The 26649-nt window shown below is 46.2% G+C and overlaps 1 protein-coding gene across 4 annotated transcripts in view; it reads left to right on the forward strand.

Annotated features, from left to right (window-relative positions):
- Positions 1-26649, forward strand: part of LOC110499447 (brain-specific angiogenesis inhibitor 1-associated protein 2-like) — a 120076-nt gene that overhangs the window by 37949 nt on the left and 55478 nt on the right. For 2 of the 4 annotated variants that reach the window (XM_036956302.1, XM_036956303.1), the window contains exons 2-3: positions 1691-1766; positions 8357-8443. In XM_036956302.1, coding sequence (XP_036812197.1) covers positions 1691-1766; positions 8357-8443 — 163 coding nt within the window. The remainder of the gene's footprint in view (positions 1-1690; positions 1767-8356; positions 8444-26649) is intronic. The other 2 variants (XM_036956304.1, XM_036956305.1) reach the window with 1 other exon arrangement.

Consider the following 26649-nt stretch of genomic DNA (forward strand, 5'->3'; position numbering starts at 1 on the left):
AAATTGTAATACATTTGCAAAACGAACTGTTTTTGCTTTGTCATTATGGGTTATTGTTTGGCGAGGGGGGGGGGGAACTGTTGAATACAGTTTAGAATAAGGCTGTAACGCAACAAAATGTCGAGGGGTCTGAATACTTTCTGTGTGTGTGTGTGTGTGTGTGTGGATGGATAGCAGAAACTTCTAGAAGCAATATTGGCTCAGCCGCTAAGTGGACAGACCTGGTCCGCCGAGTGCTGAAGCATGTAGTGTGTAAATATCGTCTGTCCTCGGTTGCCACACTAACTACCGAGTTCCAATCTGCGTCTGGAAGCAACGTCAGCACGAGAACTGTTAGTCAGCAGCTTCATGAAATGGGTTTCCATGGCAGCACACAAGCCTACGATCACCATGTGAAATGCCCAAGCATCCGCTTGAGTGGTGTAAAGCCGCAATTGCATTCTGGTGCAGTGGAAATGCGTTCTCTGGAGTGATGAATCACACTTCACCATCTGTCAGTCTGACAGACGAATCTGAGTTTGACGGATGCCAGGAGAACGCTACCTGCCCGATTGCATAGTGCCAACTGTATTGTTGGTTGGAGGAGGAATAATGGTCTGGGACTGTTTTTCATGGTTCAGGCTAGGCCCCTTAGTTCCAGTGAAAGGAAATCTTAACACTACAGAATACAATGACATTCTAGATGATTCTGTGCTTCCAACTTTGTGGCAACAGTTTGGGGAAGGCCCTTTCCTGTTTCAGCATGACAATGCTCCTGTGCACAAAGTGAGGTCCATACAGAATTTTTTTTCCAAAATCGGTGTGGAAGAACTTGACTGGCCTGCACAGAGCCCTGACCTCAACCCAATCGAACACCTTTGGGATGAATTGGACTGGCGACTGCGAGCCAGGCCTAATCGCCCAACACCAGTGCCTGACATCGCTAATGCTCTTGTGGCTGAATGGAAGCAAGTCCCCCCCCCCCCTCCCAAGCATGTGGATGAGATGTTCAACGAGCAGGTGTCACGTACATACTTTTGTAAATATATGTATAATCCTATTTTCTCACGATTGTCTCATCATACTTCAGTTCTAGTAATGATGATATTGTAATGTAGTACTATTTTTCAGTGAGCGTATATGCAGAAGATAATGCTGGATCCCACCCAACCAAGCCACCTGAATCCCCTCCAGCAGACATTATACCCACAGTTAGATGCATTATATTAATTATCAACCCCCTGCTGTGGCCAGGTAGCACCACGCTCAAGCCAACTAAGCTAGCTGAATCTCCTCTCCTCTTCTTTCCTGTTTTCGTGTCATCCTATTTTATTCCCCGTCCTTGTTCCCTCATGTCTCTGCATAACCGAAAAAGTAATTAGCACAAACAACATGACCTGAGAGAGACCGAGAGTGAGTGAGTGAGAGAGACTGCCTCTTGAGCTGGGCTGCCCGGGCATCAACACCCACATACCTCTCGCTCCTTCTCTCCTTCGCCTGGGTGTGACTGATTCCCATCTACACTCTTGTACCTGATTGGCTAAGCCAAACTAGTCGTGTGAGTGAGCTGGTAGGAGTCGCGTACTTGCAGTGTGTGAGCGCCGGTGTGTGTGTGTGTGTGAATGCACACCCCGATTACAGAGTAGACCTCTGCCTCTGCTATGGTTATAGCTGCTCAGTCCGACTAAACTGTTTTTATTTCTCTTTTCAGTCCATTATGGAGCAATTCAACCCGTGCTTGCGGAACTTCGTGGCCATGGGGAAGAGTTACGAGAAGGCCCTATCCAGTGAGTACATCCTCTTCTTCATCTCATCCCCCCCTCTCCCTTCTTGTCCAGAGGACCAGGCACTGGCCTGACACTGTCTTGCTGTTGCTTTTTAGACTCCTGATTTACCTGAACAAGAGATGAGCTCAGATGCTGGTGAAGTAGTCTGTTTCCTCTTGCAGCCCTTCTGATCTCTTGTAGGACTTCGCTATGAAAGATTCTGCTGGGTGTCCCTACAGAAAAACCACATGATGTTTCACGTGATCACGTGAAGTGTTCCCAAAAACACGTGATTTTTTTTTTTTTTGCCCCCACATGTGAAATCGTGTGCTTTTTTTCTGTAAGAGATGCTTTCAGTTACATGGACTGATTTTGATATTTTGTTGCGAGGCTCAGGCTGCCTTCCTCACCTTAGTCTGTTCCATGTCCACATCGTGGCCTCCACTTCACCTGCATCCCTCCATGCCGTCTACTTCTTTTAATGTTTTTTATTTGGTTGTTCACAAGTCGGTGTGTGTGTGTGTGTGTGTGTGTGTGTGTGTGTGTGATACGGTTGAAGGGTGCAGGAGAACAACAATTTTGAGAGGGGGGGGTCAGGTGGAGCTAAGAGAATAAAAATGGCCCCATTTTAAAAGAACAAGCGAACTGGTATTGAGGACGGAGATGGAGAGAAAAAGACATTGGAGATACAGACTCTTGTTTCTTCTACCAATGGTAAAGGAGCAGCAGTGTAAACCTATTCTTTTCATCAGTGTCACATGGTCTTACATGAGGTTCAGACGGAACCCGGAATGCTTCTAAGCAGAATGCACGGAATATTGTAATAGATCGGTCTTACATGAGGTTCAGACGGAACCCGGAATGCTTCTAAGCAGAATGCACGGAATATTGTAATAGATCGGTCTTACATGAGGTTCAGACGGAACCCGGAATGCTTCTAAGCAGAATGCACGGAATATTGTAATAGATCGGTCTTACATGAGGTTCAGACGGAACCCGGAATGCTTCTAAGCAGAATGCAGGGAATATTGTAATAGATCGGTCTTACATGAGGTTCAGACGGAACCCGGAATGCTTCTAAGCAGAATGCACGGAATATTGTAATAGATCGGTCTTACATGAGGTTCAGACGGAACCCGGAATGCTTCTAAGCAGAATGCAGGGAATATTGTAATAGATCGGTCTTACATGAGGTTCAGACGGAACCCGGAATGCTTCTAAGCAGAATGCACGGAATATTGTAATAGATCGGTCTTACATGAGGTTCAGACGGAACCCGGAATGCTTCTATTACAATATTCAGTGCATTCTGCTTAGATCGGACATTTCAATTGACTTTTTTTCCTTACCACCGTTTTGCTTTATGAACCATGTTCTCTGAGACTGACTCCCTGTCATATGTGGTATGCATACCACCCTGCATACCACCCTGCATACCACTGCTGTCTTGCTTCTGAAGCTAAGCAGCGTTGGTCCGGGTGAGTCCCTGGATGGGAGACCAGATGCTGCTGGAAGTGGTGTTGGAGGGCCAGTAGGAGGCACTCTTTCCTCTGGTCTAAAAAATATCCTAATGCCCCAGAGCAGTGATAGGGGACACTGCCCTGTGCAGGGTGCCGTCTTTCGGCTGGGCCGTTAAACGGGTGTCCTGACTCTCCGAGGTCATTAAAGATCCCATGGCACTTATCGTAAGAGTAGGGGTGTTAACCCCGGTGTCCTGGCTAAATTCCCAATCTGGCCCTCAAACCATCACGGTCACCTAATAATCCCCAGTTTACAATTGTCTCTTTCATCCCCCTGCTCTCCCCTGTAACTATTCCCCAGGTCGTTGCTGTAAATGAGAACGTGTTCTCAGTCAACTTACCTGGTAAAATAACGGATAAATAAATAAATGTGTTGACCTAATAAATATCCAGCACTGTGAATATTGTCCAGCACTGTGAAGGTATAGGAGAACGCGTATACTACTGTATGTGGCAGTCCATCGGGGTGTTTGGCCAGAAACCGAAAGGTTGCTAGTTCGAATCCGAGCCAATTCGTTTTTTTTTTTTTAAATGGTCGAGCTGCCATTGAGCAAGGCACTTAACCCTAATTGCTCCCAGGTCACCGTCAATAATGGCGGATCCCTGGTCGTGACCCCACTCTCCGACGGATCCCTGGTCGTGACCCCACTCTCCGACGGTGTCTCGTGGGGAGTGGGATATGCAAAACTGACATTTTCATTTCACACCACACAGATGTAAAAACAAAAAATGTTTAACTGCCCCCCCAACCCATGTTTTCTGAGCAAATTGTTGAAGACTGTAAAAAAAAAAAAAACAGCAAATCAGAGCCAAGTGATTACACATTTTAGAAATAAGCCCAAGTATTGCCATGCCTAATATTGAGTTGGACCTCCTTTTGCCCTACGAACAGCCTCAGTTCGTCGGGGCATGAACTACAGGGTGTCAAAAGCATTCCACAGGGATTTCGGTCCATGTTATCTCCAACTTCGCACAGTTGTGTCAAGTTGCCTGAATGTCCTTTGGGGGGTGGACAATTTTTTTTTTTGGTACACACGGGGAAACTGTTGAGCTTGAAAAACCTAGCAGCTTTGTAGTTCTTGACACAAACCGGTGTGCCTGGCATCTACTACCATAAAATGTTCAAAGGCTCTTAAATCTATTGTCTTGTCCATTCAACCGCTGAATAACAGACATACACAATCGATGTCTCAAGGCTAAAAAAATATATTTTTAACCTGTCTCTTCCCCTTCATCTACACTGATTGAAGTGGATTTAACATGTGACATCAATCAAGGGATCCATAGTTTTCACCTGGATTCACTTGGTCAGTCTGTCATGGAAAGAGCAGGTGCTCCTATTGTTTCGTATAGGCAGCGTATGCGATTGTATACAAATGTAAGCAAGGTTTGAAATTATTGTTTTTGGTCAAATATTGTATCCGTTTAGGCTTCTTGCAGTCAATTATGTTCCAGGTCCCTGACCATCGGTTCGAGAGAGAAAAATCACCCCGAGGCTGAACCTAGTTGATGCTCCATGCTGTACAGGGTTCACACTTGTACATCTGTGAAATAGGACACTTGTGAGCACCCCCTATTTGATCTTTTTATGAACATCCATTTTTTAATAAGGATTTCTTGTTGAAATACAGTTTTCAGTTGAATAGAATGGTGGGGAATTGGACATGCTGCACTATGAATCTATGGTAGGCTGTAGACTGGGAAAGCAAGTCCTACACAGATAGTGTCTCCTCAGCCATGCCTCTAGTGTAGTCTCCAGCTGTAGGTTACTGGTCTCTAATGTAGTGTTGTCTCCAGCTGTAGGTTACTAGTCTCTAATGTAGGAGCAGGCAAAGAGGGTGAGAGAGAGAAAGGACTGGAGAGGGAGAGAGATAGATGCAGGAAATATGAAGCTCTAAGGACCAATAAAGGAGGACTCAGTGTTGTCTGATAAGAATAAAAATAGCTACACAGCTCCAGGATGGAAAATTAAACTTCTTCATTGCAGATAAGGCGTAGAACTGAGGTTCTGGCTTAGGCTGCGGTTGCAAAGGCAAAGGGCACAGCCAGCATTCAAATCACCACAGGGTGCCTCGTGGGCCTCCATACAATAACTGGAATTGTAAATATGCCAGTTCTGCCTCTGCTCTTAGGAGAAGAAAGGGAGCCCATAAATCGCAACAGGGAACAAGGAGTGGTGCTTGGCTGGACTTGAGGTCCCTGGAGCTTGGTTGACTAACATCATGATTCGGTCTAGGGAGAGAGCTGCCTGCTTCTACAGTACCAGTCAAAAGTTTGGACACTAATCATTTCAAGGGGTTTTCTTTGTTTTTACTATTTTCTACATTTGTAGAATCATAGTGAAGACATCAAAACTATGAAATAACACTTATGGAATCATGTAGTAACCCAAAAAGGGTTAAACAAATCAAAATGTATTTTATATTTGAGATTCTTCAAAGTAGCCACCCTTTGCCTTGATGACAGCTTTGCACGCTCTTGGCATTCTCTCAACCAGTTTCACGAGGAATGCTTTTCCTTGGAGATGCTGTTTGTTCGATTTTGGAGGATAGGAGAGTGTGTAGTGGATGCAATGCTTAGACTGGTATTTAGCCAGCTGTTCTGTTTAGTTTTGGGACTGGAGAAGGTGGGGCAATTTCACACAGCACACAACCGCACTGGCATCATGTTGAATGTAGGGCAATTTCACACAACCCACAAGGGTATCATGTTGAAGGTGGGGCGGAGAGACATTTCTCAACAGGGACAAGTTGTGTTGTAGAGATGGAGGAGATTCGGAAGGGTGAGGGCTGAATGGATTTTGTAGAGGGGAAGGAGGGAGAGGAAGAGAAATGGGGTGAATTTGGAAGAGGAGTTGAAGATGGATGGAGTACTAAACGCATCAAGCGGCGCAGCTGATCTGGTTTACATGGGTTTTACTCCTCAAGAGTGTTTAATGTACTTTGGAATAGGTGGGAAGAATGGATGTCTTGTCACCACCTCCTTTCTGTAGACCTATCTGCTTCATATCGGAGGTGTAATCCTCTTTACTGAACACACACACACACACACACACACAATCCCCCCCGACAGCAGAGCTCTAACGTCTTGTCCCAGTTAATACAGCTTTACCTGACCTGCCACACTTCACCGCCCCTCGCTCTATCCCCCTTGGCTGGGATTTCTGTGGACATCGCTAAATAGCCCATCCATCCACGCACGGGTTTACCACACCGCACTCTACAATCCACCTGTACCCTCTCACCCACACTCTCCTATCGCACCTAGACTCAACCAAAGCTGGGCTCAGGAAGATCCGAGTGAGGGTCTCTCTTCCGGGAAGTAATCAGTCTGGGTCAGATTGAACCCCAGCTACAGGGCAGTAGGCTTTAGGTCCTTTGTTCTGGAGGCAAGGGCTGTTTTCAGTTCAGTGACCTCAAGACAAAGATTCTGATAAAGGTAGAGAAAGGAAATAATTGATAAAGGAAGGATTACGGGAGGAATTTGGTGCAGACTGAGGCTTGAGAAACAATCCTCAGAGGAGAGGTGGATAGATGGACAGAGACAGGTTCCTCAGAGGAGAGGTGGATAGATGGAAGGACAGAGATGGGATCCTCAGAGGAGAGGTGGAATCAATTTTGTCTCTTAACTTTGAAGTGGGAAGGAATATTGCCCATTATTTTTTTACCTTTATTTTACTAGGCAAGTCAGTTAAGAACAAATTCTTATTTTCAATGACGGCCTAGGAACAGTAGGTGAACTGTCTGTTCAGGGGCAGAACAACATATTTTGTACCTTGTCAGCTCGGGGATTTGAACTTGCAACCTTTCGGGTTACTAGTCCAATGCTCTAACCCTGCCGCCCCAGGGTAGCCTAGTGGTTAATGATACAGCAGTAGCTGTTGGGTAGTATTCCCATATGACACTAGCACTCTATATCACAGGAGGCTGCTGAGAGGAGGATGTCTCATAATAATGACTGGAATGGAATCAATGGAATGGTATCAAACACATGGAAAACAGGTTTGATACCGTTCCGTTGATTCCATTCCAGCCGTTACTATGAGCACGTCCTCTCCAATTAAGGTGCATGGGGACGCCAGTGCTCCATAAAGACTGGTAACCTTTTTAGAACATATTTAAATGGTTTACCATGCAGTGAATCCATATTCAGGATGCATTTTGGGTAACACTTTATTTAACAGCCCGGTTTACCTAATATTTTAATGTTACGAACTAAGAAACTGTGCAGTAACCGTCCATGTTTAGTATGACTCTGCTTGGTCACATGGTTTAGTAAAGCTGTGACGCTCCTTATCAATATGGATAAGCTCAAGGTCATACTCGGTCAGCTTCTCGGCCTTCCTCTCTCTTTCCTCTCGTTGTGACCACCACTCCCTAAACGACTTACCCTTGACCTGGTCTTATTCACCATGACTTCCCATTCACTGCTTCTAGCTGCCTGCGGCAGGACTGTGTGGGTGAGCCATGCTTGCTGTGTGTGTAAATTCCCTGGACGGAGACCTGAGTCGCAGAGGTCGTAGGCAGAACGGTCTATTTTGCCTTCCCTGGTCTTCCCTTGCTTTCCTTTCTCTGGCCTCTGTTTCATGTAGTTCTTCTTTTCATTCAGCATCTGCTCTGTCCACCAGTAGTTACTGCACTTTCCTCTCGAGCCACCATTGTTGTTATTTGTAGCATTAGCTCTTTTCATTGTAGCTGCTTGTAGCATTAGCTCTTTTCATTGTAGCTGCTTGTAGCATTAGCGCTTTTCATTGTAGCATTAGCGCTTTTCATTGTAGCATTAGCGCTTTTCATTGTAGCATTAGCGCTTTTCATTGTCGCCAGTGGTAGCTTGTAGCCTTTTCCATTGTAACTTGAAGTAGCCTTTTACGTAGTAGCCTGTTGTAGCCTTGCTATAGAACTTTGCTTTGTACTTTGTACTAGCCTAGCTCTTTCCATTGTAGCAATTACTATTTTCATTGCAGCCTTTAGCCCTTTCCCTAATTGACTGGGACTATAGCTATAGGGGAGGGATGCTGGGGTGAAGATTACGTTAATGTCCAATATTTCCACTCCGCCCCTGATCTGACGCCCAATGCTTCCATGTTTCCAGGTGTCACATTTGCTGCAAAGGGCTACTTCGAGGCACTGGTGAGGATGGGAGAGATGGCCAGCGAAAGTCAAGGCTCTAAGGATCTTGGTGAGTCCTAGTTGTGGCAATAGGGGGTTGCAGCACCCCTAGTGGGGTAGAGGGGGGGTTGCATGGAGACATGCCAGACAGGGCTGGATGGTTGTGGGTGTGAATGGGAATTGATGGTTTGAAAGGGAAAAGGACAAGCAGCCGATGCACCGCCTGAAACCGGATCTACACACAGACACACGCGTGCACAGCACGTTGACACACGCGTGCACAGCACGTTGAAACGCACTCAAGCAAATCCTGTTTGTAGTCGTTTTTTAGTTTTGTAGTCAGTTATTTTAATACCATGCAATTGGGAAGGAGAGCTTACAGTGTTCTTGCATTCACCACTGAGGCAATCACGTCCCCTTACAGTTCATCTCTGATGTTTGATATGGAAATGTTGTTTTTGTTGGGTTCTAGCTTGATATATATGTATTCCTGTTACCAGCTCGTTCATAGGCTTCCTCTCTCACCCTTATGGAAACATTCTGTCTCTGAGACGGGCCCCTTTTGTACTTTGCCTCCGGTCACACACATACATTTGAACGTTGATCAACCCACGATACGTTAATCACTACGGCTAGGCCACTTGCATAGTTATAAATGTACTAAAACCTGTTCCAGTCAATCAGTCAGTTTCCAACAGTTTACCTCTTGTTTTGCCTCAACTTTCTCTGAATTATGCTGTGTAGCGTTTTTGATTTTGTATTGTAGCCCAGAGTAAGTAAATATTCAATTGATTTTCAAAACATTATCATGCTGCTGATTTTCTTTTCGTTCATAACATTCAATAGGGATTATTGGTAATGTTTCTTAATTGGACTGTAAAGACACTGTTTTGGGGCTGTTGACTTCTCTCTTGTCCTTTTACTGTCAGTCAGAACAGTTTTCACACTGGAACAGCTACAACCTGTGAATGGACCAGTTTGGGTTGTAATGGTCTGTTAGGCTGACGCACACTTAGAGGTGGAGAAAGACGAAGGATGGTGCTGTGGCTGGGGATAGGGTGTGGACTGTGGTGATGGTGGGAGGGCAAGGGTCAGATTGGAGGCAAGATAGGGAGGGGAAACTGGTAGGATGGTGATGGCAGCAAGTGGTCTCTTCCAATGACATCTGTAAGAAATTACTACATTAAGACTCCAGCATGCTCCACTGCAGTTATTTCTTCAACAGCTTTATGTTTTTATCGATACCTATTGGTTTTTATGGTTGCAGTCATATACATCGGTAAGAAAAAGTATGTGAACCCTTTGGAATTACCTGGATTTCTGCATAAATTTGTCATAAAATGTGATCTTATCTTCATTGAAGTCACAACAATAGAGAAACACAGTCTGCTCAAACTAATAAAACACAAACAATTCTGTTTTCATGTCTTTATTGAACACACCGTGTAAACATTCACAGTGCAGGGTGGGAAAAGTATTTTAACCCTTGGATTTATTTAACATTTTGTATTTTACCTTTATTTAACTAGGCAAGTCAGTTAAGAACAAATTCTAATTTTCAATGACGGCATAGGAACAGCGGGGCAGAACGACAGATTTGTACCTTGTCAGCTCGGGGGTTTGAACTTGCAACCTTTTGGTTACTAGTCTAACATTCTAACCACTAGGCTACCCTAACTGGTTGACCGTCATTTGGCAGCAATAATCTCAACCAAACGTTTTCTGTAGTTGCGGATCAGACCTGCACAACGGTCAGGAGGAATTTTGGACCATTCATCTTTACAAAACTGTTTCAGTTCAGCAATATTCTTGATATGTCTGGCGTGAACCGCTCTCGAGGTCATGCCACAGCATCTCAATCTCTAACCAACATCTCCAATCTCGTCTCATTGATTGGACTCCAGGTTAGCTGACTCCTGACTCCAATTAGCTTTTGGAGAAGTTATTAGTCTAGGGGGTCACATACTTTTTACAACCTACACTGTGAATGTTTAAATTATGTATTCAATATAGACAAGAAAAATACAATAATTTGTGTGTTATTTTTTGTGTGTTTGATGACCAATTTATGCAGAAATCCAGGTAATTCCAAAGGGTTCACATACTTTCCTTGCCTATATAGATTCAGCTTCATGTTTTCAGTCAGACCGAGTCACATGTTCGAAGAATGGGACTGTCTCGCCTCCTGAATCTGAGCACTGTGTAGTTAAGACTCACTCACTCACTCACTCCGAGGGGAATTTGGATAGCAGACAGCTGTGGCTTGGAGGGAAGAGGTGAGAGGTCATAGGTGAGATAGGAAAATAGAAAAGAAAAGCTCTCAGCATTCATTATTCAGACTTTGTCTTTTTTTTAATTTTTTTTGGCCTTTCACATTTTGTCTGATGGTTTCATCTCTTCATTCCTCCACTTAGTCTCTCTCTCTCTCTCTCTCTCTCTCTCTCTCTCTCTCTCTCTCTCTCTCTCTCTCTCTCTCTCTCTCTCTCTCTCTCTCTCTCTCTCTCTCTCTCTCTCTCTCTCTCTCTCTCTCTCTCTCTCTCTCTCTACTGATTGAACTGCGTTTGATTTCCTACTTCAATCTGAACCTTTTTACCTTTTTATAGTCTGTATTCAGTGACAGTATCTGTGCCGTGATCGGATTCCAACACAGCACTCGGTATTAGTAGCGAAGCCATTCGTTCAGAGGAGGATTTCTTGTTACAGAAAATAGTATGCTAGAGCAGAAGAACCCATTAATGAGGCTGCTGGTTTAATTAATGCTACATCCCAGTGACCTCATCTTAAACTGTCCACAAACACGTGTTCATCCATCTCCATATTGGTTCTGTCCTCTCTATTGTCCCTCATCTACTGTGTGTGTGTGTTATATGAGGTCCTTTGGTTGTTTTTGCATCCCTAGCTATGACTCAGCACAATTAACCCTCCTCCCTCTAATCCCTCTGCAGTCAGTGACAGGCAGGGCTGAAGCGAGGCGACTGATGCTGTCTCTGGACATCAGTGTGCCTAAAGGGGTGTGTGTGTGTGTGTCTTCTGACAGTACTTGCAAGTATGATGTTCAAAACATCACAAGATGATGTTTTTACGTGTTTGTTCCTTGTAGTTTAATGGCAACTCAGGCTAGCCTGCAGTGATTTGCATGATCAGCCATTCCCTCTTCACACGGTAATGACAGAGGTGAACATTCCGTGTACATTCCAGTTAACTACAGTCTGTTTGTATTCGACAGCTGACTGTTTGTAAGACGAGAGGGACGCAGAAAGGCATTACTATAGCCTGCGGGATAAACATTGAATAGGCTACAACATGACAGCCATTATTCACACAATGTTCCTAACGCCAGCCCATTACATTGTTGGTCAGCCCCAGTGTAGTCTGGTCAGCCCCAGTGTAGTCTGGTCAGCCCCAGTGTAGTCTGGTCAGCCCCAGTGTAGTCTGGTCAGCCCCAGTGTAGTCTGGTCAGCCCCAGTGTAGTCTGGTCAGCCCCAGTGTAGTCTGGTCAGCCCCAGTGTAGTCTGGTCAGCCCCAGTGTAGTCTGGTCAGCCCCAGTGTAGTCTGGTCAGCCCCAGTGTAGTCTGGTCAGCCCCAGTGTAGTCTGGTCAGCCCCAGTGTAGTCTGGTCAGCCCCAGTGTAGTCTGGTCAGCCCCAGTGTAGTCTGGTCAGCCCCAGTGTAGTCTGGTCAGCCCCAGTGTAGTCTGGTCAGCCCCAGTGTAGTCTGGTCAGCCCCAGTGTAGTCTGGTCAGCCCCAGTGTAGTCTGGTCAGCCCCAGTGTAGTCTGGTCAGCCCCAGTGTAGTCTGGTCAGCCCCAGTGTAGTCTGGTCAGCCCCAGTGTAGTCTGGTCAGCCCCAGTGTAGTCTGGTCAGCCCCAGTGTAGTCTGGTCAGCCCCAGTGTAGTCTGGTCAGCCCCAGTGTAGTCTGGTCAGCCCCAGTGTAGTCTAGTCTGGTCAGCCCCAGTGTAGTCTAGTCTGGTCAGCCCCAGTGTAGTCTAGTCTGGTCAGCCCCAGTGTAGTCTAGTCTGGTCAGCCCCAGTGTAGTCTAGTCTGGTCAGCCCCAGTGTAGTCTAGTCTGGTCAGCCCCAGTGTAGTCTAGTGTGGTCAGCCCCAGTGTAGTCTAGTGTGGTCAGCCCCAGTGTAGTCTAGTGTGGTCAGCCCCAGTGTAGTCTAGTGTGGTCAGCCCCAGTGTAGTCTAGTGTGGTCAGCCCCAGTGTAGTCTAGTGTGGTCAGCCCCAGTGTAGTGTAGTCTGGTCAGCCCCAGTGTAGTGTAGTGTAGTCTGGTCAGCCCCAGTGTAGTGTAGTGTAGTCTGGCCAGCCCCAGTGTAGTGTAGTGTAGTCTGGCCAGCCCCAGTGTAGTGTAGTGTAGTGTAGTCTGGTCAGCCCCAGTGTAGTGTAGTGTAGTGTAGTCTGGTCAGCCCCAGTGTAGTCTAGTCTGGTCAGCCCCTGTGTAGTGTAGTGTAGTGTAGTGTAGTCTGGTCAGCCCCAGGGAGGAATGGATGGGCAGAGGAGTGTTGGGATGGAGGGATAGGAGGGACGTCAGCGCTCTGCTGCGGCATGAAGCAGAAACGCTTTTCCAGCCTGTTCACTTTCATTATCCACAGGCCCCATGATTCTATCTCTCTGTCTCCTTGTGTCAGTTGGCTTTTCATAGCCAAGCATTGAGGTCGAGAGACGAAACCTAAGATCACACAGGACACTAGATAAGACAGGAGAATTAGACCAGATATGACAGACTGACCCTGTCTTTGGGGGTTCCAGTCAAGATTCTAGCATTCGTATTTATCGCTAGCTGTGATAAAGTTTTAGTGTCTTATCCGGAGAGTAGAGCGTTGCAGTAGTCTAATCTTGAAGTGACAAAAACATGGATTTAGTTATTCTGCATCATTTTTTGATAAACATTTTCAGATTTTGGTAATGTTACAAGGATCGAAAAAGGCTGCTCTTGAAATATTTTATGTCCGTCGAGAGATCAGGGTCCAGAGTTCAGTTTAATTTGAGACGGCTGTACATCAATCGAGATACATTGTCCGATCCAAGAACAGAGATCTTTGTTTTTTGGGACCTAGAACTAGCATCTCTTTGTCCTAGTTTAAAAGTAAAACATTTGCCGCCTTCCACTTCCTTATGTCTGAAACACAGGCTTCCAGGGTAGGCTATTTTCGGGCTTCACCATGTTTTCATTGAAATGTACAGCTGTCAGTGGTCTGCATAGCAGTGAAAGTTGACATTGTTTTTCTGAATGATGTCACCAAGAGGTAGCATATATAGTGAAAACAGTGGTGGTCCTAGAACAGAATCTTGAGGAACACCAAACCTTACCATTGAATTGTCAGAGGACAAACCATCCACGGAGACTGATATCTTTCTGACAGATAAGATCTAAACCAGGCAAGAACTTGTCCGCGTAGACCAATTAGGGTTTTTAATCTTTCCAAAAGAATGGTGATTGATGGGGTCGAAAGTGGCACTAAGGTCTAGGATCACAAGGACAGGAGCAGAGCCTTGGTCTGACACCAATTACAGCTGTGGTCTATGATAGGGTCTAAAACCAGACTGGAGTATTTCCTATACATGGGCAACTGCTTTAAAAGAAATGTTGAGACAAATGGGAGATTTGGAATAGGCCAATGTATTTATATTATTTTTTTGTTTCAAGGTTTGGCTTTTTCAGGAGAGGCTTTATAACTGCCACTTTTAGTGAGTTTGGCACACATCCAGTGGATAGGGAGCCATTTCTTATGTTGAACATAGGAGAGCCAAGCACTGACAGTAGTGCTTTCAGTAGTTTAGTTGGAATAGGGTCCAGTAGACAGTTGGAAGAGCTCAGTGACTTTCAACGTGGCATCGAATGCCACCTTTCCAACAAGTCAGTTCAACAAATATCTGCCCTGCTAGAGCTGCCCTGGTAAACTATAAGTGCTGTTATTGTGAAGTGGAAACGTCTAGGAGCAACAACGGCTCAGCCGCTAGGTGGGTAGGCCACACAAGCTCACAAAACTTGGACCGCCAAGTGCTGAAGCGTGTAGCGCGTAACAATCGTCTGTGCTCGGGTGCAACATTCATTACCGAGTTCCAAACTGCCTCTGGAAGCAACGTCGGCACAATAACTGTTCGCCGGGAGCTTCATGAAATGTGTTTCCATGGCCGAGCAGCCGCACACAAGCCTAAGATCACTATGCACAATGCCAAGTGTCGGCTGGAGTGACGTAAAGCTCGCCGCCATTTGACTCTGGAGCAGTGGGAACACGTTCTCTGGAGTGATGAATCACACTTCACCTTCTGGAAGTCCGACGGATGTATCTGGGTTTGGCGGATGCCAGACGAATGCGTAGTGGCAGCTGTAAAGTTTGGGGGAGGAGGAATAACTGTCTGGGACTGGTTTTCATGGTTCGGGCTAGGTCCCTTAGTTCCAGTGAAGGGAAAGCTTAACACTACAGCAAACAATGACATTCTAGATGATTCTGTGCTTCCAAAATTGTGGCAACAGTTTGGGGAAGGCCTTTTCCTGTTTCTGCATGACAATGCTCCTGTGCACAAAGTGAGGTCCATACAGAAATGGTTTGTTGAGATCGGTGTGGAAGAACTTGACTGGCCTGCACAGATCCCTGACCCCAACCCCATTGAACACCTTTTGAGATTAATTTGAACTCTGACTGCGAGCCCGACCTCACTAATGCTCTTGTGGCTGAATGAAAGCAAGTCCCTGCAGAAATGTTCCAACATCTAGTGGAAATCCTTCCCAGAAGAGTGTAGGCTGTTATAGCAGCAAGGGGGGGGGTGGCACTCCACATTAATGCCCATGATTTTGGAATGAGATGTTCGACAAGCAGGTGTCAAGTAGTGTGTATATACTTGATCATTACAATAAATGATTATTAAATGACGAGTGATTGAAGAGCGTGAAAAGCAATTTATGCAGTTGCAATTGATGTCCTTAGTCAGCTACCTAAATGGACCAGTCCAGATGATTCCTCCATAACTTTTGCCTGTGAGACATTTACATAATTTAAGTCAAACCAGAAGTGATAATCCAACAAGTCAGTAGCTACATCAATTCAATCTACCCAGGGGAAAAACACTCCCTGTTCTCCAAATCACATTTTCTAAGCCATTTGGCTTTTCTCTCAAACTGAACTCCTAGGAGACATCCCCAAATGTCACCCTATACCCGATGGACCCTGGTCAGAAGTAGTGCATTGTGTGTATAAATAGGGAATAGGATTTGATTTGGGATGCTTCCCTGTTCTAGGTTATATAAAGGGAGGGTATTTTTTTTAAGGTGAGGGGCTCCGCTAGAGATCACGTGGGGATAAATAATGTAGATGTCTCTAACGTGCGGCAGTGTCAGAGGAATGGAACTGCACTGCACACACAGGACTGAATAATGATACAACTTTACCCCTGAGGTGTATATGCAGTAGCTACAATACTGCAGTGATGCATCATTTTTTTTTCTCCTCCCTTTTTGGGGCGCCCTTCGTTATATCATAAATCAGTGTGATTACCTACAAAAGACAGAGCCCAAGTGCACACTAATAAGGAACACTTCCTCATAGAACATGACATGTTGAACATGAGGTACTTGTAGCCTTTTGGCTTGTGAATACAGAGACCGCTTCTTCCTGCCATGTTATAGGCTGTGGGCAGTTGTTATAAGATTTGTCATATTTTGTTTTCCTGTACTGAAGAGAAACTAACACGAGTGTCATGCATGTGAGGTTTTAAACATGCGTGACCTGTCATACACATCTGGAGTACATGTGTGGTGTTATGTTGCAGCTGTTTTCCAGTCGGCTATTTACGATGCTGTGTGCTTCCAGAGACGAGCGCCACAGGGTCTCAGCTTAATAATGGTACAGTCAAGCTGTTCTCCTCCCACACCAGAAATCAGACTGGTGGCCTACACACACACACACACTAGTACACTCACTCATCTACGTACACACACACTATAATGTACACACACACACCTGGGTTTCACTTAGCCTCTCACATTTAACTGTTTCAGCCCTGTTGTTATTCCTAAAGCATTATTCCATTATTATTAGCCCCTATTCCACCACTAGACCGATTCCATTAATGACCCCCTATTCCACTACTAGCCCCTATTCCAATACTAGCCCCACTGCTAGCCCCTATTCCGCTGCTAGCCCCTATTCCAATGCTAGCCCCACTACTAACACCCGTTCCATTAATAGCCCCCGTTCCATTAATAGCCCCCGTTCCATTAATAGCCCCTGTTCCATTAATAGCCCCCGTTCCATTAATAGCCCCTGTTCCGCCGCTAGCCCCAATACGCAATTACTGACTCATAAAATATCCATTCACACAAGCGAGGACACCTTTCTATTCTGTGTGGCATGGTCTGTCTCTCTCACACAGCATCGTACTAAGAACACAAATTAAATAGGCAGTCACTTTAGTCAGAGTTGATTCACAAGTTATTCTGAGCACAAGTGGAGGCTTTTTAAAAATTCAACAACTTTTCATCCGTCTCTTTGAGAAGGAAAGGATGGATGCTCAGTGATTTTGTTACACTGCAGCAGAGGTCAGAGTCAGACTACCCCCACCAGCGCTCTCCATCCCTCCCTCTCTCAATCTGGACGCCCACGCAATGATGTAGGAGCCTACGCAGGCAGGCAGGAAGCCCTAGGAAAACTCACTGCCACCTCACACCGAAAGTAACAAATAGATGAAATGCATTCCGGGAGCGATTCAGAAAAAGCAAGAGGAGAGGGGAGACCAACGCACAGACTGCCCAAAAATGGCTTGTTGGTGATGTCACACTGCTGAAGTTGGCATAGTCTGGCTTCCATTGTCGTAGAGGAAGGATTCTCTGGCATTACCGGTTGTCCTGTTATGGGCAGGGAGGATATCAGGAAGGATTCTCTGGTATTACCCAACTATCCTCTCTACCCATAACAGGACATTGTTCATCGTACTTGTCGTTCTGATAGACAATTAAATTCTACATTTCTGCTTCTATTTAATGAATTCCTCTCCTGCTGTCAGCGGTGGCAGTGTTCTCTGTATCCGCCCGTAGAGGATGCGGGCACATTTGGAGCGGTGGTCGCCCTCATTAAAACGCTTTAAAGTTAAACGGCCGAATCTGAGGTTCAGGAAATAATTATCCTTTCGCTAATGAATTGAGATGACGCGGTTTGAACCATGCTGGGCTGTGTGTGTGTGTGTGTGTGCCTGCGGTGGTGCGTGCCAGTAGAGGCTGGTGACTTGGAAAAATTGAGCAGGATGGGAGACCTCCGATATAGGCGCGGAACACACGGGGACAACGGCGTGTTTCAAAAAATTGTCAGACTAATTATTTGACCCTTTTAAATAAAGACACTTTTATAATACAATATTATGTGTTGGAAAGGGATCACAGCACTGATTTTGAATGAGTGTATGAGGGATACGTTGAGGTGTTCAGAGGCTTGAAAAGTACAGGACAGGATTTGACTGGGAAGACTAACTATAAAGCAACACACTAACACAGTTAGATAAGAGCTAAGAATGAGTTAGTCCAAGCAACGAGTAAAATCATTGATGTGTAATAATGTGTTTGTGATTGACTCTACATACAGAAATGAGAGAACATTGATGGGGAACTTACAGTGTTTGGAGGGGAAACATTCAATGTGCCAGTGGATGAGTGGGAACATGAGACATGGCTTCAGTTCATGTCAGGAGAAAGTTGACAATAGGAGTGTTTATTTTTTTTAAATTTAACTCGGCAAGTCGGTTAAGAACAAATTCTTATTTACACTGACGGCCTACCAGGGAACAGTGGGTTAACTTGTTTGTGTCGCACTGCTTTGCTTTATCTTGGCCAGGTCGCAGTTGTAAATGAGAACTTGTTCTCAACTGGCCTACCTGGTTAATTTTACGCAATTATTTTGTGACATATGAATATATTTAGTCTAGTTTCATATAAAAAGGACTTTGTTTAACTATTTTTATGAAATTTCACTGAGGAGGATGGTCCTCCTCTTCCTCCTCTGAGGAGCCTCCACTGGTGCGCGCGTGTCCATATTCCTCTAGAGAGAGAGAGAGAGAGAGGACACATTGCAGCTAGCACGGCTCCACTAGATAGAGAGAGGACACCTTGCAGCACGGCTCCACTAGATAGAGAGAGAGGACACCTTGCAGCTAGCACGGCTCCAATAGATAGAGAGAGAGGACACCTTGCAGCACGGCTCCACTAGATAGAGAGAGAGGACACCTTGCAGCTAGCACGGCTCCAATAGATAGAGAGAGAGGACACCTTGCAGCACGGCTCCACTAGATAGAGAGAGAGGACACCTTGCAGCTAGCACGGCTCCACTAGATAGAGAGAGAGGACACCTTGCAGCACGGCTCCACTAGATAGAGAGAGAGGACACCTTGCAGCACGGCTCCAGTAGATAGAGAGAGAGAGGACACCTTGCAGCTAGCACGGCTCCACTAGATAGAGAGAGAGAGACCACCTTGCAGCTAGCACGGCTCCACTAGATAGAGAGAGAGAGGACACCTTGCAGCTAGCACGGCTCCACTAGATAGAAGAACATGGAAAAAAGGCTTCTTCGTTAGATACAGAGAAAGGTTTTGTGTGGCGCTGAACCTTTTGTATTGACAGTTACGAAATCAGTGGGGGAGATAGATGGGGATAGACAGCAATATATAGATAGAAAATGACAATACCAGAGAGAATGTAATTCTGATCAGGAAATGACAATACCAGCGAATGTAATTCTGATCAGGTCGAAAGGGAAACACAGGGAGGGAGTTTATTCATCAGTGGATGTTACATATTACAATGCATTCAGAAGTGGATTAAATTCTAACATTTTTCCATCAGTCTACACTCAATACCCCATAATGACAAAGCAAAAACAGGTTTTTAGACATTTTTGCAAATGTCATAAAGAACAACAGCATTAAACTTACATTGTGTAGGTATATTCAGACCCTTTACTCAGTACTTTGTTGATGCACCTTTTGGCAGTGATTGATTACAGCCTCAAGTCTTGGGTATGACGCTAGAAGCTTAGCACACCTATATTCGGGGTGTTTCTCCCATTTTTCTTTGTAGATCTTCTCACGCGCTGTCAAGTTTGCTAAGGAGCGTCGCTACACAGCTATTTTCAGGTCTCTCCAGAGATGTTCGACCGGGTTCAACTCCGGGCTCTGGCTGGGCCACTCAAGGACATTCAGAGACTTGTCCTGAAGCCACTCCTGCGTTGTCTTGGCGGTGTGCTTAGGCTCGTTGTCCTGTTGGAAGGTGAACCTTCGCCCCAGTCTGAGGTCCTGAGCGCTCTAGAGCAGGTTTTCATCAAGGATCTCTCTCTGTACTTTGCTCCGTTCATCTTTCCCTTGATCCTGACTAGTCTCCCAGTCCCTGCCTCTGAAAAACAACCTCCAAATGGGCTGTATTGTGCCTTTTACTGAGGAGTGGCTTCCGTCTGGCCACTCTACCATAAAGGCCTGATTGGTGGAGTTAGGTAGTGATGGTTGTCCTTCTGGAAGGTTCTCCCATCTCCACAGAGGAACTCTTGATCTCTGTCCGAGTGACCATTTGGGTTCTTGGTCACCTCCCTGACAATTCCTTCGACCTCATGACTTGGTTTTTGCTCTGACATGCACTGTCAACTGTGAGACCTTATATATCTCACAGGTGTGTGTGGCTTTCCAAATAAAATCCAATCAATTGAATTTACCACAGGTGGACACCAATGAAGTTGTAGAAACATCTCAAGGTCGATCAGTGGAAACAGGAAGCACCTGAGCTCAATTTCGAGTCTCATAGCAAAGGGTCTGAATGCTTTCTAAAAACCTGTTTTCGCTTCATAAACCTTTGTCGTTTATGAGGTATTGTGTGTAGATTGGTGAGGAAAACCTTTGTCGTTTATGAGGTATTGTGTGTAGATTGGTGAGGATAACCTAATTTAATCTATTTTAGAGTAAGGCTGTGAAGTAATAAAAAGTATATGGGTCCGAATACTGTATATGTACAGTACCAGTCAAAAGTTTGGACACCTACTCATTTCAAGGGTTTTTCTTTTATTTTTTAGTATTTTCTACATCGTAGAGTAATAGTGAAGACTTCACAACTATGAAATAAAACATATGGGATCATGTAGTAACCCAATTTATTTTTAAACCAATTCAAAATATGTTTTATATTTTAGGTTCTTCAAAGGTGCAACCCTTTGCCTTAACAGCTTTGTACACTCTTGGCATTCTCTCAACCAGCTTCATGAGGTAGTCACCAGGAATGCATTTAAATTAACAAGTGTGAGCACTGTGATGAAACTGGCTCCCTTAAAAGGAAGACCCAGAAAAGGAAGGAAAGGAAGACCCAGATTTACCTCTGCTACAGAGGATAAGTTCATTAGGAGTTACCAGCCTCAGAAATTGCAGCCCAAATAAATGCTTCAGTGTTCAAATTACAGACACATCTCAACATCAACTCTTCAGAGGAGACCGCATGAGTCAGGCCTTCATGGTCAAATTGCTACAAAGAAATCACTACTTTTTTATTTTATTTAAATGTTTATTTATCCAGGCAAGTCAGATAATAACAAATTGTTATTTACAAAGACTGCCTACCCCGGCCAAACCCCGACGACGCTGGGCCAATTGTTCACCACCTAATGGGACTCTCAATCACGTCCGGATGTGATACAGCCTGGAATCGAACCAGGGTCTGTAGTGAAGCCTCTTGCACTGAGATACAGTGCCTTAGACCACTGTACCACTCGGGAGCCCAAACTACTAAAGGACACCAATAAGAAGAGACTTGCTTGGGCCAAGAAACAGTGAGTGGTGCGAGTGTGCCTGTGCCCTCTAAAACCTGGCCTTGTTATGAGGACAATGAAGGCTAATAAAATAACTCCCGTCTGCTCCTCCATGGAAACGCCAGCCTGGCAACACACACACACACACACACACACAGGGTACATCCCAAATGACATGTGTGTCCCTATGTAGTGCACTACCTTTTGACCAGGCCTCGTAAGGTTTTGGTCATAAGTAGCGCCCTACATAGGGTACTGTATGGGAAGCAGACATTGTCTACTGGAGGCTTTTATTAGAGAGCTGTGAGGAGCATGAAGGGAGACAATCTGATGGCCTGTCGCATGTGTGCCGCATCAAATACAGTAAGCCCACTTGTTCACTGCTGGGCCAGCACACACACACACACACACACACACACACACACACACACACAGCTCTACATTTTGGGGACCTCTCTGGCTTTATCTGGCAATATTTCCTACCGTTTTCCTGCCTTCATCTGGAGATGCTCAGTGTGTGCACTCTATCTCTGAGAAGTAAGGGAGAAACAGTTGACCCCTAGGTGACCCGGTTTCTGAGTTTCATCTGGAGACGCTCAGTGTGTATGAGGAAACTGCAGCGCCAGCGAGAGTCTCTTCCCCTTCCAAACATCATCACAAACACCTGGTCTCTTGCTCTCAGTAGATAACTAATTATTCTGCCTGTGATGACATCATGTTCTTGTATTTCTGATAGCATAATGGATTTCAGCTCTATGCCCTTGGCTCTGTTGCTTTAAGGCTGCCTAACAAATGACCTTTAACCTCTACGTTGCACTACTTCTGACTAAGGCCCATAGGGAATCGGGTTCCATTTGGGACGAATCACACTGGAGAGAGAGGGGTGGAGGTAGAGGGGTGGAGGTAGAGGGGTGGAGGTAGAGGGGTGGAGGTAGAGGGGGAGAGGTAGAGGGGGAGAGGTAGAGGGGGAGAGGTAGAGGGGGAGAGGTAGAGGGGGAGAGGTAGAGGGGGAGAGGTAGAGGGGGAGGGGTAGAGGGGGAGGGGTAGAGGTAGAGGGGTAGAGGTAGAGGGGTAGAGGTAGAGGGGTAGAGGTAGAGGGGTAGAGGTAGAGGGGTAGAGGTAGAGGGGTAGAGGTAGAGGGGTAGAGGTAGAGGGGTAGAGGTAGAGGGGTAGAGGTAGAGGGGTAGAGGTAGAGGGGTAGAGGTAGAGGGGTAGAGGTAGAGGGGTAGAGGTAGAGGGGTAGAGGTAGAGGGGTAGAGGTAGAGGGGTAGAGGTAGAGGGGTAGAGGTAGAGGGGTAGAGGTAGAGGGGTAGAGGTAGAGGGGTAGAGGTAGAGGGGTAGAGGTAGAGGGGTAGAGGTAGAGGGGTAGAGGTAGAGGGGTAGAGGTAGAGGGGTAGAGGTAGAGGGGTAGAGGTAGAGGGGTAGAGGTAGAGGGGTAGAGGTAGAGAGGTAGAGGGGTAGAGGTAGAGGGGTAGAGGTAGAGGGGTAGAGGTAGAGGGGTAGAGGTAGAGGGGTAGAGGTAGAGGGGTAGAGGTAGAGGGGTAGAGGTAGAGGGGTAGAGGTAGAGGGGTAGAGGTAGAGGGGTAGAGGTAGAGGGGTAGAGGTAGAGGGAGGTAGAGGTAGAGAGAGGTAGAGAGAGGTAGAGAGAGGTAGAGAGAGGTAGAGAGAGGTAGAGAGAGGTAGAGAGAGGTAGAGAGAGGTAGAGAGAGGTAGAGAGAGGTAGAGAGAGGTAGAGGTAGAGAGAGGGAGAGGTAGAGGTAGAGAGAGGTAGAGAGAGGTAGAGAGAGGTAGAGAGAGGTAGAGAGAGGTAGAGAGAGGTAGAGAGAGGTAGAGAGAGGTAGAGAGAGGTAGAGAGAGGTAGAGAGAGGTAGAGAGAGGTAGAGGTAGAGAGAGGGAGAGGTAGAGGTAGAGGTAGAGGTAGAGGTAGAGGTAGAGGTAGAGGTAGAGGTAGAGGTAGAGGTAGAGGGAGAGGTAGAGAGAGGTAGAGAGAGGGAGAGGTAGAGGTAGAGGTAGAGAGAGGTAGAGAGAGGGAGAGGTAGAGGTAGAGGGAGAGGTAGAGGTAGAGGTAGAGAGAGGTAGAGGTAGAGAGAGGGAGAGGTAGAGGTAGAGAGAGGTAGAGGTAGAGGTAGAGGTAGAGGTAGAGGTAGAGGTAGAGAGAGGGAGAGGTAGAGGTAGAGAGAGGGAGAGGTAGAGGTAGAGGTAGAGGTAGAGGTAGAGGTAGAGGGAGAGGTAGAGGTAGAGGTAGAGAGAGGTAGAGAGAGGGAGAGGGAGAGGTAGAGGTAGAGAGAGGTAGAGGTAGAGGTAGAGGTAGAGGTAGAGGTAGAGGTAGAGGTAGAGGTAGAGGTAGAGGTAGAGGTAGAGGTAGAGGTAGAGGTAGAGGTAGAGGTAGAGAGAGGGAGAGGTAGAGGTAGAGGTAGAGAGAGGTAGAGAGAGGGAGAGGGAGAGGTAGAGGTAGAGGTAGAGGTAGAGGTAGAGGTAGAGGTAGAGGTAGAGGTAGAGGGAGAGGTAGAGGTAGAGGTAGAGAGAGGTAGAGAGAGGTAGAGAGAGGGAGAGGTAGAGGTAGAGGTAGAGAGAGGTAGAGGTAGAGAGAGGGAGAGGTAGAGAGAGGGAGAGGTAGAGAGAGGGAGAGGTAGAGGTAGAGGTAGAGAGAGGTAGAGGTAGAGGTAGAGGTAGAGGTAGAGAGAGGTAGAGAGAGGGAGAGGGAGAGGTAGAGGTAGAGAGAGGTAGAGGTAGAGGTAGAGGTAGAGGTAGAGGTAGAGGTAGAGGTAGAGGTAGAGGTAGAGGTAGAGGTAGAGGTAGAGGTAGAGGTAGAGGTAGAGGTAGAGGTAGAGAGAGGTAGAGAGAGGTAGAGAGAGGGAGAGGTAGAGGTAGAGGTAGAGAGAGGTAGAGAGAGGTAGAGAGAGGTAGAGGTAGAGGTAGAGAGAGGTAGAGGTAGAGAGAGGTAGAGGTAGAGAGAGGGAGAGGTAGAGAGAGGGAGAGGTAGAGAGAGGGAGAGGTAGAGGTAGAGAGAGGGAGAGGTAGAGGTAGAGAGAGGTAGAGGTAGAGGTAGAGGTAGAGGTAGAGAGAGGGAGAGGTAGAGGTAGAGGTAGAGAGAGGGAGAGGTAGAGGTAGAGGTAGAGGTAGAGAGAGGGAGAGGTAGAGGTAGAGAGAGGGAGAGGTAGAGGTAGAGGTAGAGGTAGAGAGAGGGAGAGGGAGAGGTAGAGGTAGAGGTAGAGGTAGAGGTAGAGGTAGAGAGAGGGAGAGGTAGAGGTAGAGGTAGAGAGAGGGAGAGGTAGAGGTAGAGGTAGAGAGAGGGAGAGGTAGAGGTAGAGAGAGGGAGAGGTAGAGGTAGAGGTAGAGGTAGAGAGAGGGAGAGGGAGAGGTAGAGGTAGAGAGAGGGAGAGGTAGAGGTAGAGAGAGGTAGAGGTAGAGGTAGAGGTAGAGGTAGAGAGAGGGAGAGGTAGAGGTAGAGGTAGAGAGAGGGAGAGGTAGAGGTAGAGGTAGAGAGAGGTAGAGAGAGGTAGAGAGAGGGAGAGGTAGAGGTAGAGGTAGAGAGAGGTAGAGAGAGGTAGAGAGAGGGAGAGGTAGAGGTAGAGGTAGAGAGAGGTAGAGGTAGAGAGAGGTAGAGGTAGAGAGAGGGAGAGGTAGAGAGAGGGAGAGGTAGAGAGAGGGAGAGGTAGAGGTAGAGAGAGGGAGAGGTAGAGGTAGAGAGAGGTAGAGGTAGAGGTAGAGAGAGGGAGAGGTAGAGGTAGAGGTAGAGAGAGGGAGAGGTAGAGGTAGAGAGAGGGAGAGGTAGAGGTAGAGGTAGAGGTAGAGAGAGGGAGAGGGAGAGGTAGAGGTAGAGGTAGAGGTAGAGGTAGAGGTAGAGGTAGAGGTAGAGGGAGAGGTAGAGAGAGGGAGAGGTAGAGAGAGGGAGAGGTAGAGAGAGGGAGAGGTAGAGAGCACCTCAGACCTGGGCTCTCTGATCACAGCTCTCTGAGGGTACTCGGCTGTCTTTAGTTTTTTAATCAAAGACACAGCACTAACACACACCTGTTTCTCTGGTAGCGTTCTCTCAACCCTTCTCTGCCGTCAGTCTGTGAAACTCATATACTCATGTTTGTACGCTGAACATTTTTCAGTCATTTTTTTTGTTTTGTAAGACTGGGAGGGAGGGAGAGAATTCACAGCTTGTCTGTGCTTCATAGCTGGTATGTGTGAAATCCACAAGCTTTGCCGATTTTTGTTCTGTAATTTTTTTTCTTCCACTGCAGCAGTAAGTGATGCTGTGTCAATATGCTTTCAACAGCCTGCTGGACTTTGTCAAATATGTCCTTGAGCTGGTATGCCACCTGTCCTTAGTACTGGTGCTACTCTGCCAGATAGTGACTTAATGAACCTGTTAATGGTGACTACTGGGCTCTGTGGTACTATACCACTGGTATGTATGTATGTGTGTGTGTATTTTACACACACACACACACACACACCCCTCCATGCCAACCAGTGAAGAGGAAAGGACGCAATGACCGACCTCTGTTCTGAATCACATAAAAACCAATTACGAGCTATTTAAGAGCACCATGTACCCACTCCTGCACCAACCTTACTTTACACTGCTTTTCCCTCATTCTGAGTAGACCCTGAGTTTTCTCTGAGAGTTCAGTTATCTGTGACCCTGAGTTTTCTCTGGGAGGTCGGTTATTTGTGTGACGCTGAGTCTTTCACATCAGCCTGTCCTCTCTGAGATTTACTCTCATTCTCACCCAGCTCTTGGTGTGACTCTAACTGTTACCTCACTGTCACAGACATTTCTGACTCTTTTCTCTCGGTCTCATCTCAGACACTCATTCTCAGTTTCCCCAATTTGACAATTAGCTAACGTTTTACATTGTAGTCATTTAGCAGATGCTCTTATCCAGAGCAGTTTACAGTTAGTGCATTCATCTTAAGATAGCTAGGTGAGACAACCACATCTCAGGTATGGTATAAGTACTTGTTTTTCTCAATAGAGTAGCTATCAGCAAAGCCAGTGTTTTTGGGGAGAACTCCAGTGTGAGTGGTAGTTCACAAAAGTGACGGGCAATGATCTGGTGTCCTAGTGCCAGGGGGAAGCGCTTTCCACCATGTGAGGTTCCAGGACAGAGAAGAGCTTGGACTGGGCTGAGCCACAAACATAATCCTTAACAACAATAGTCCGTGACCAAGAGGGGAGGGTAACACACAACTTACTAATGTCTCTGGGTTTCGCTCTGTGGGACTAGAACCAGCGTCTGGAACTCTGTGTGTGTGTGTGTGTGTGTTTCATGCCTGGCAATGATATGCTAGGCCTACTGTGTGTTCAGTCACTACTGCTAGGAACAACACTAGACTCTACTTTTAGGTTATTTGTCCTGTCTAGGAAACACACTAGGCCCTAGTATTAGGTTATACATCCTGTCTAGGGAAGAACACTAGGCTCTGGTATTATGTTATACATCCTGTCTAGGTGAAGAACACACTAGGCTCTAGTATTAGGTTATACATCCTGTCTAGGGAAGAACACTAGGCTC

This window comes from Oncorhynchus mykiss, chromosome 20 (genome assembly GCF_013265735.2).
Source record: "Oncorhynchus mykiss isolate Arlee chromosome 20, USDA_OmykA_1.1, whole genome shotgun sequence".
Taxonomy (NCBI): Eukaryota; Metazoa; Chordata; class Actinopteri; order Salmoniformes; family Salmonidae; genus Oncorhynchus; species Oncorhynchus mykiss.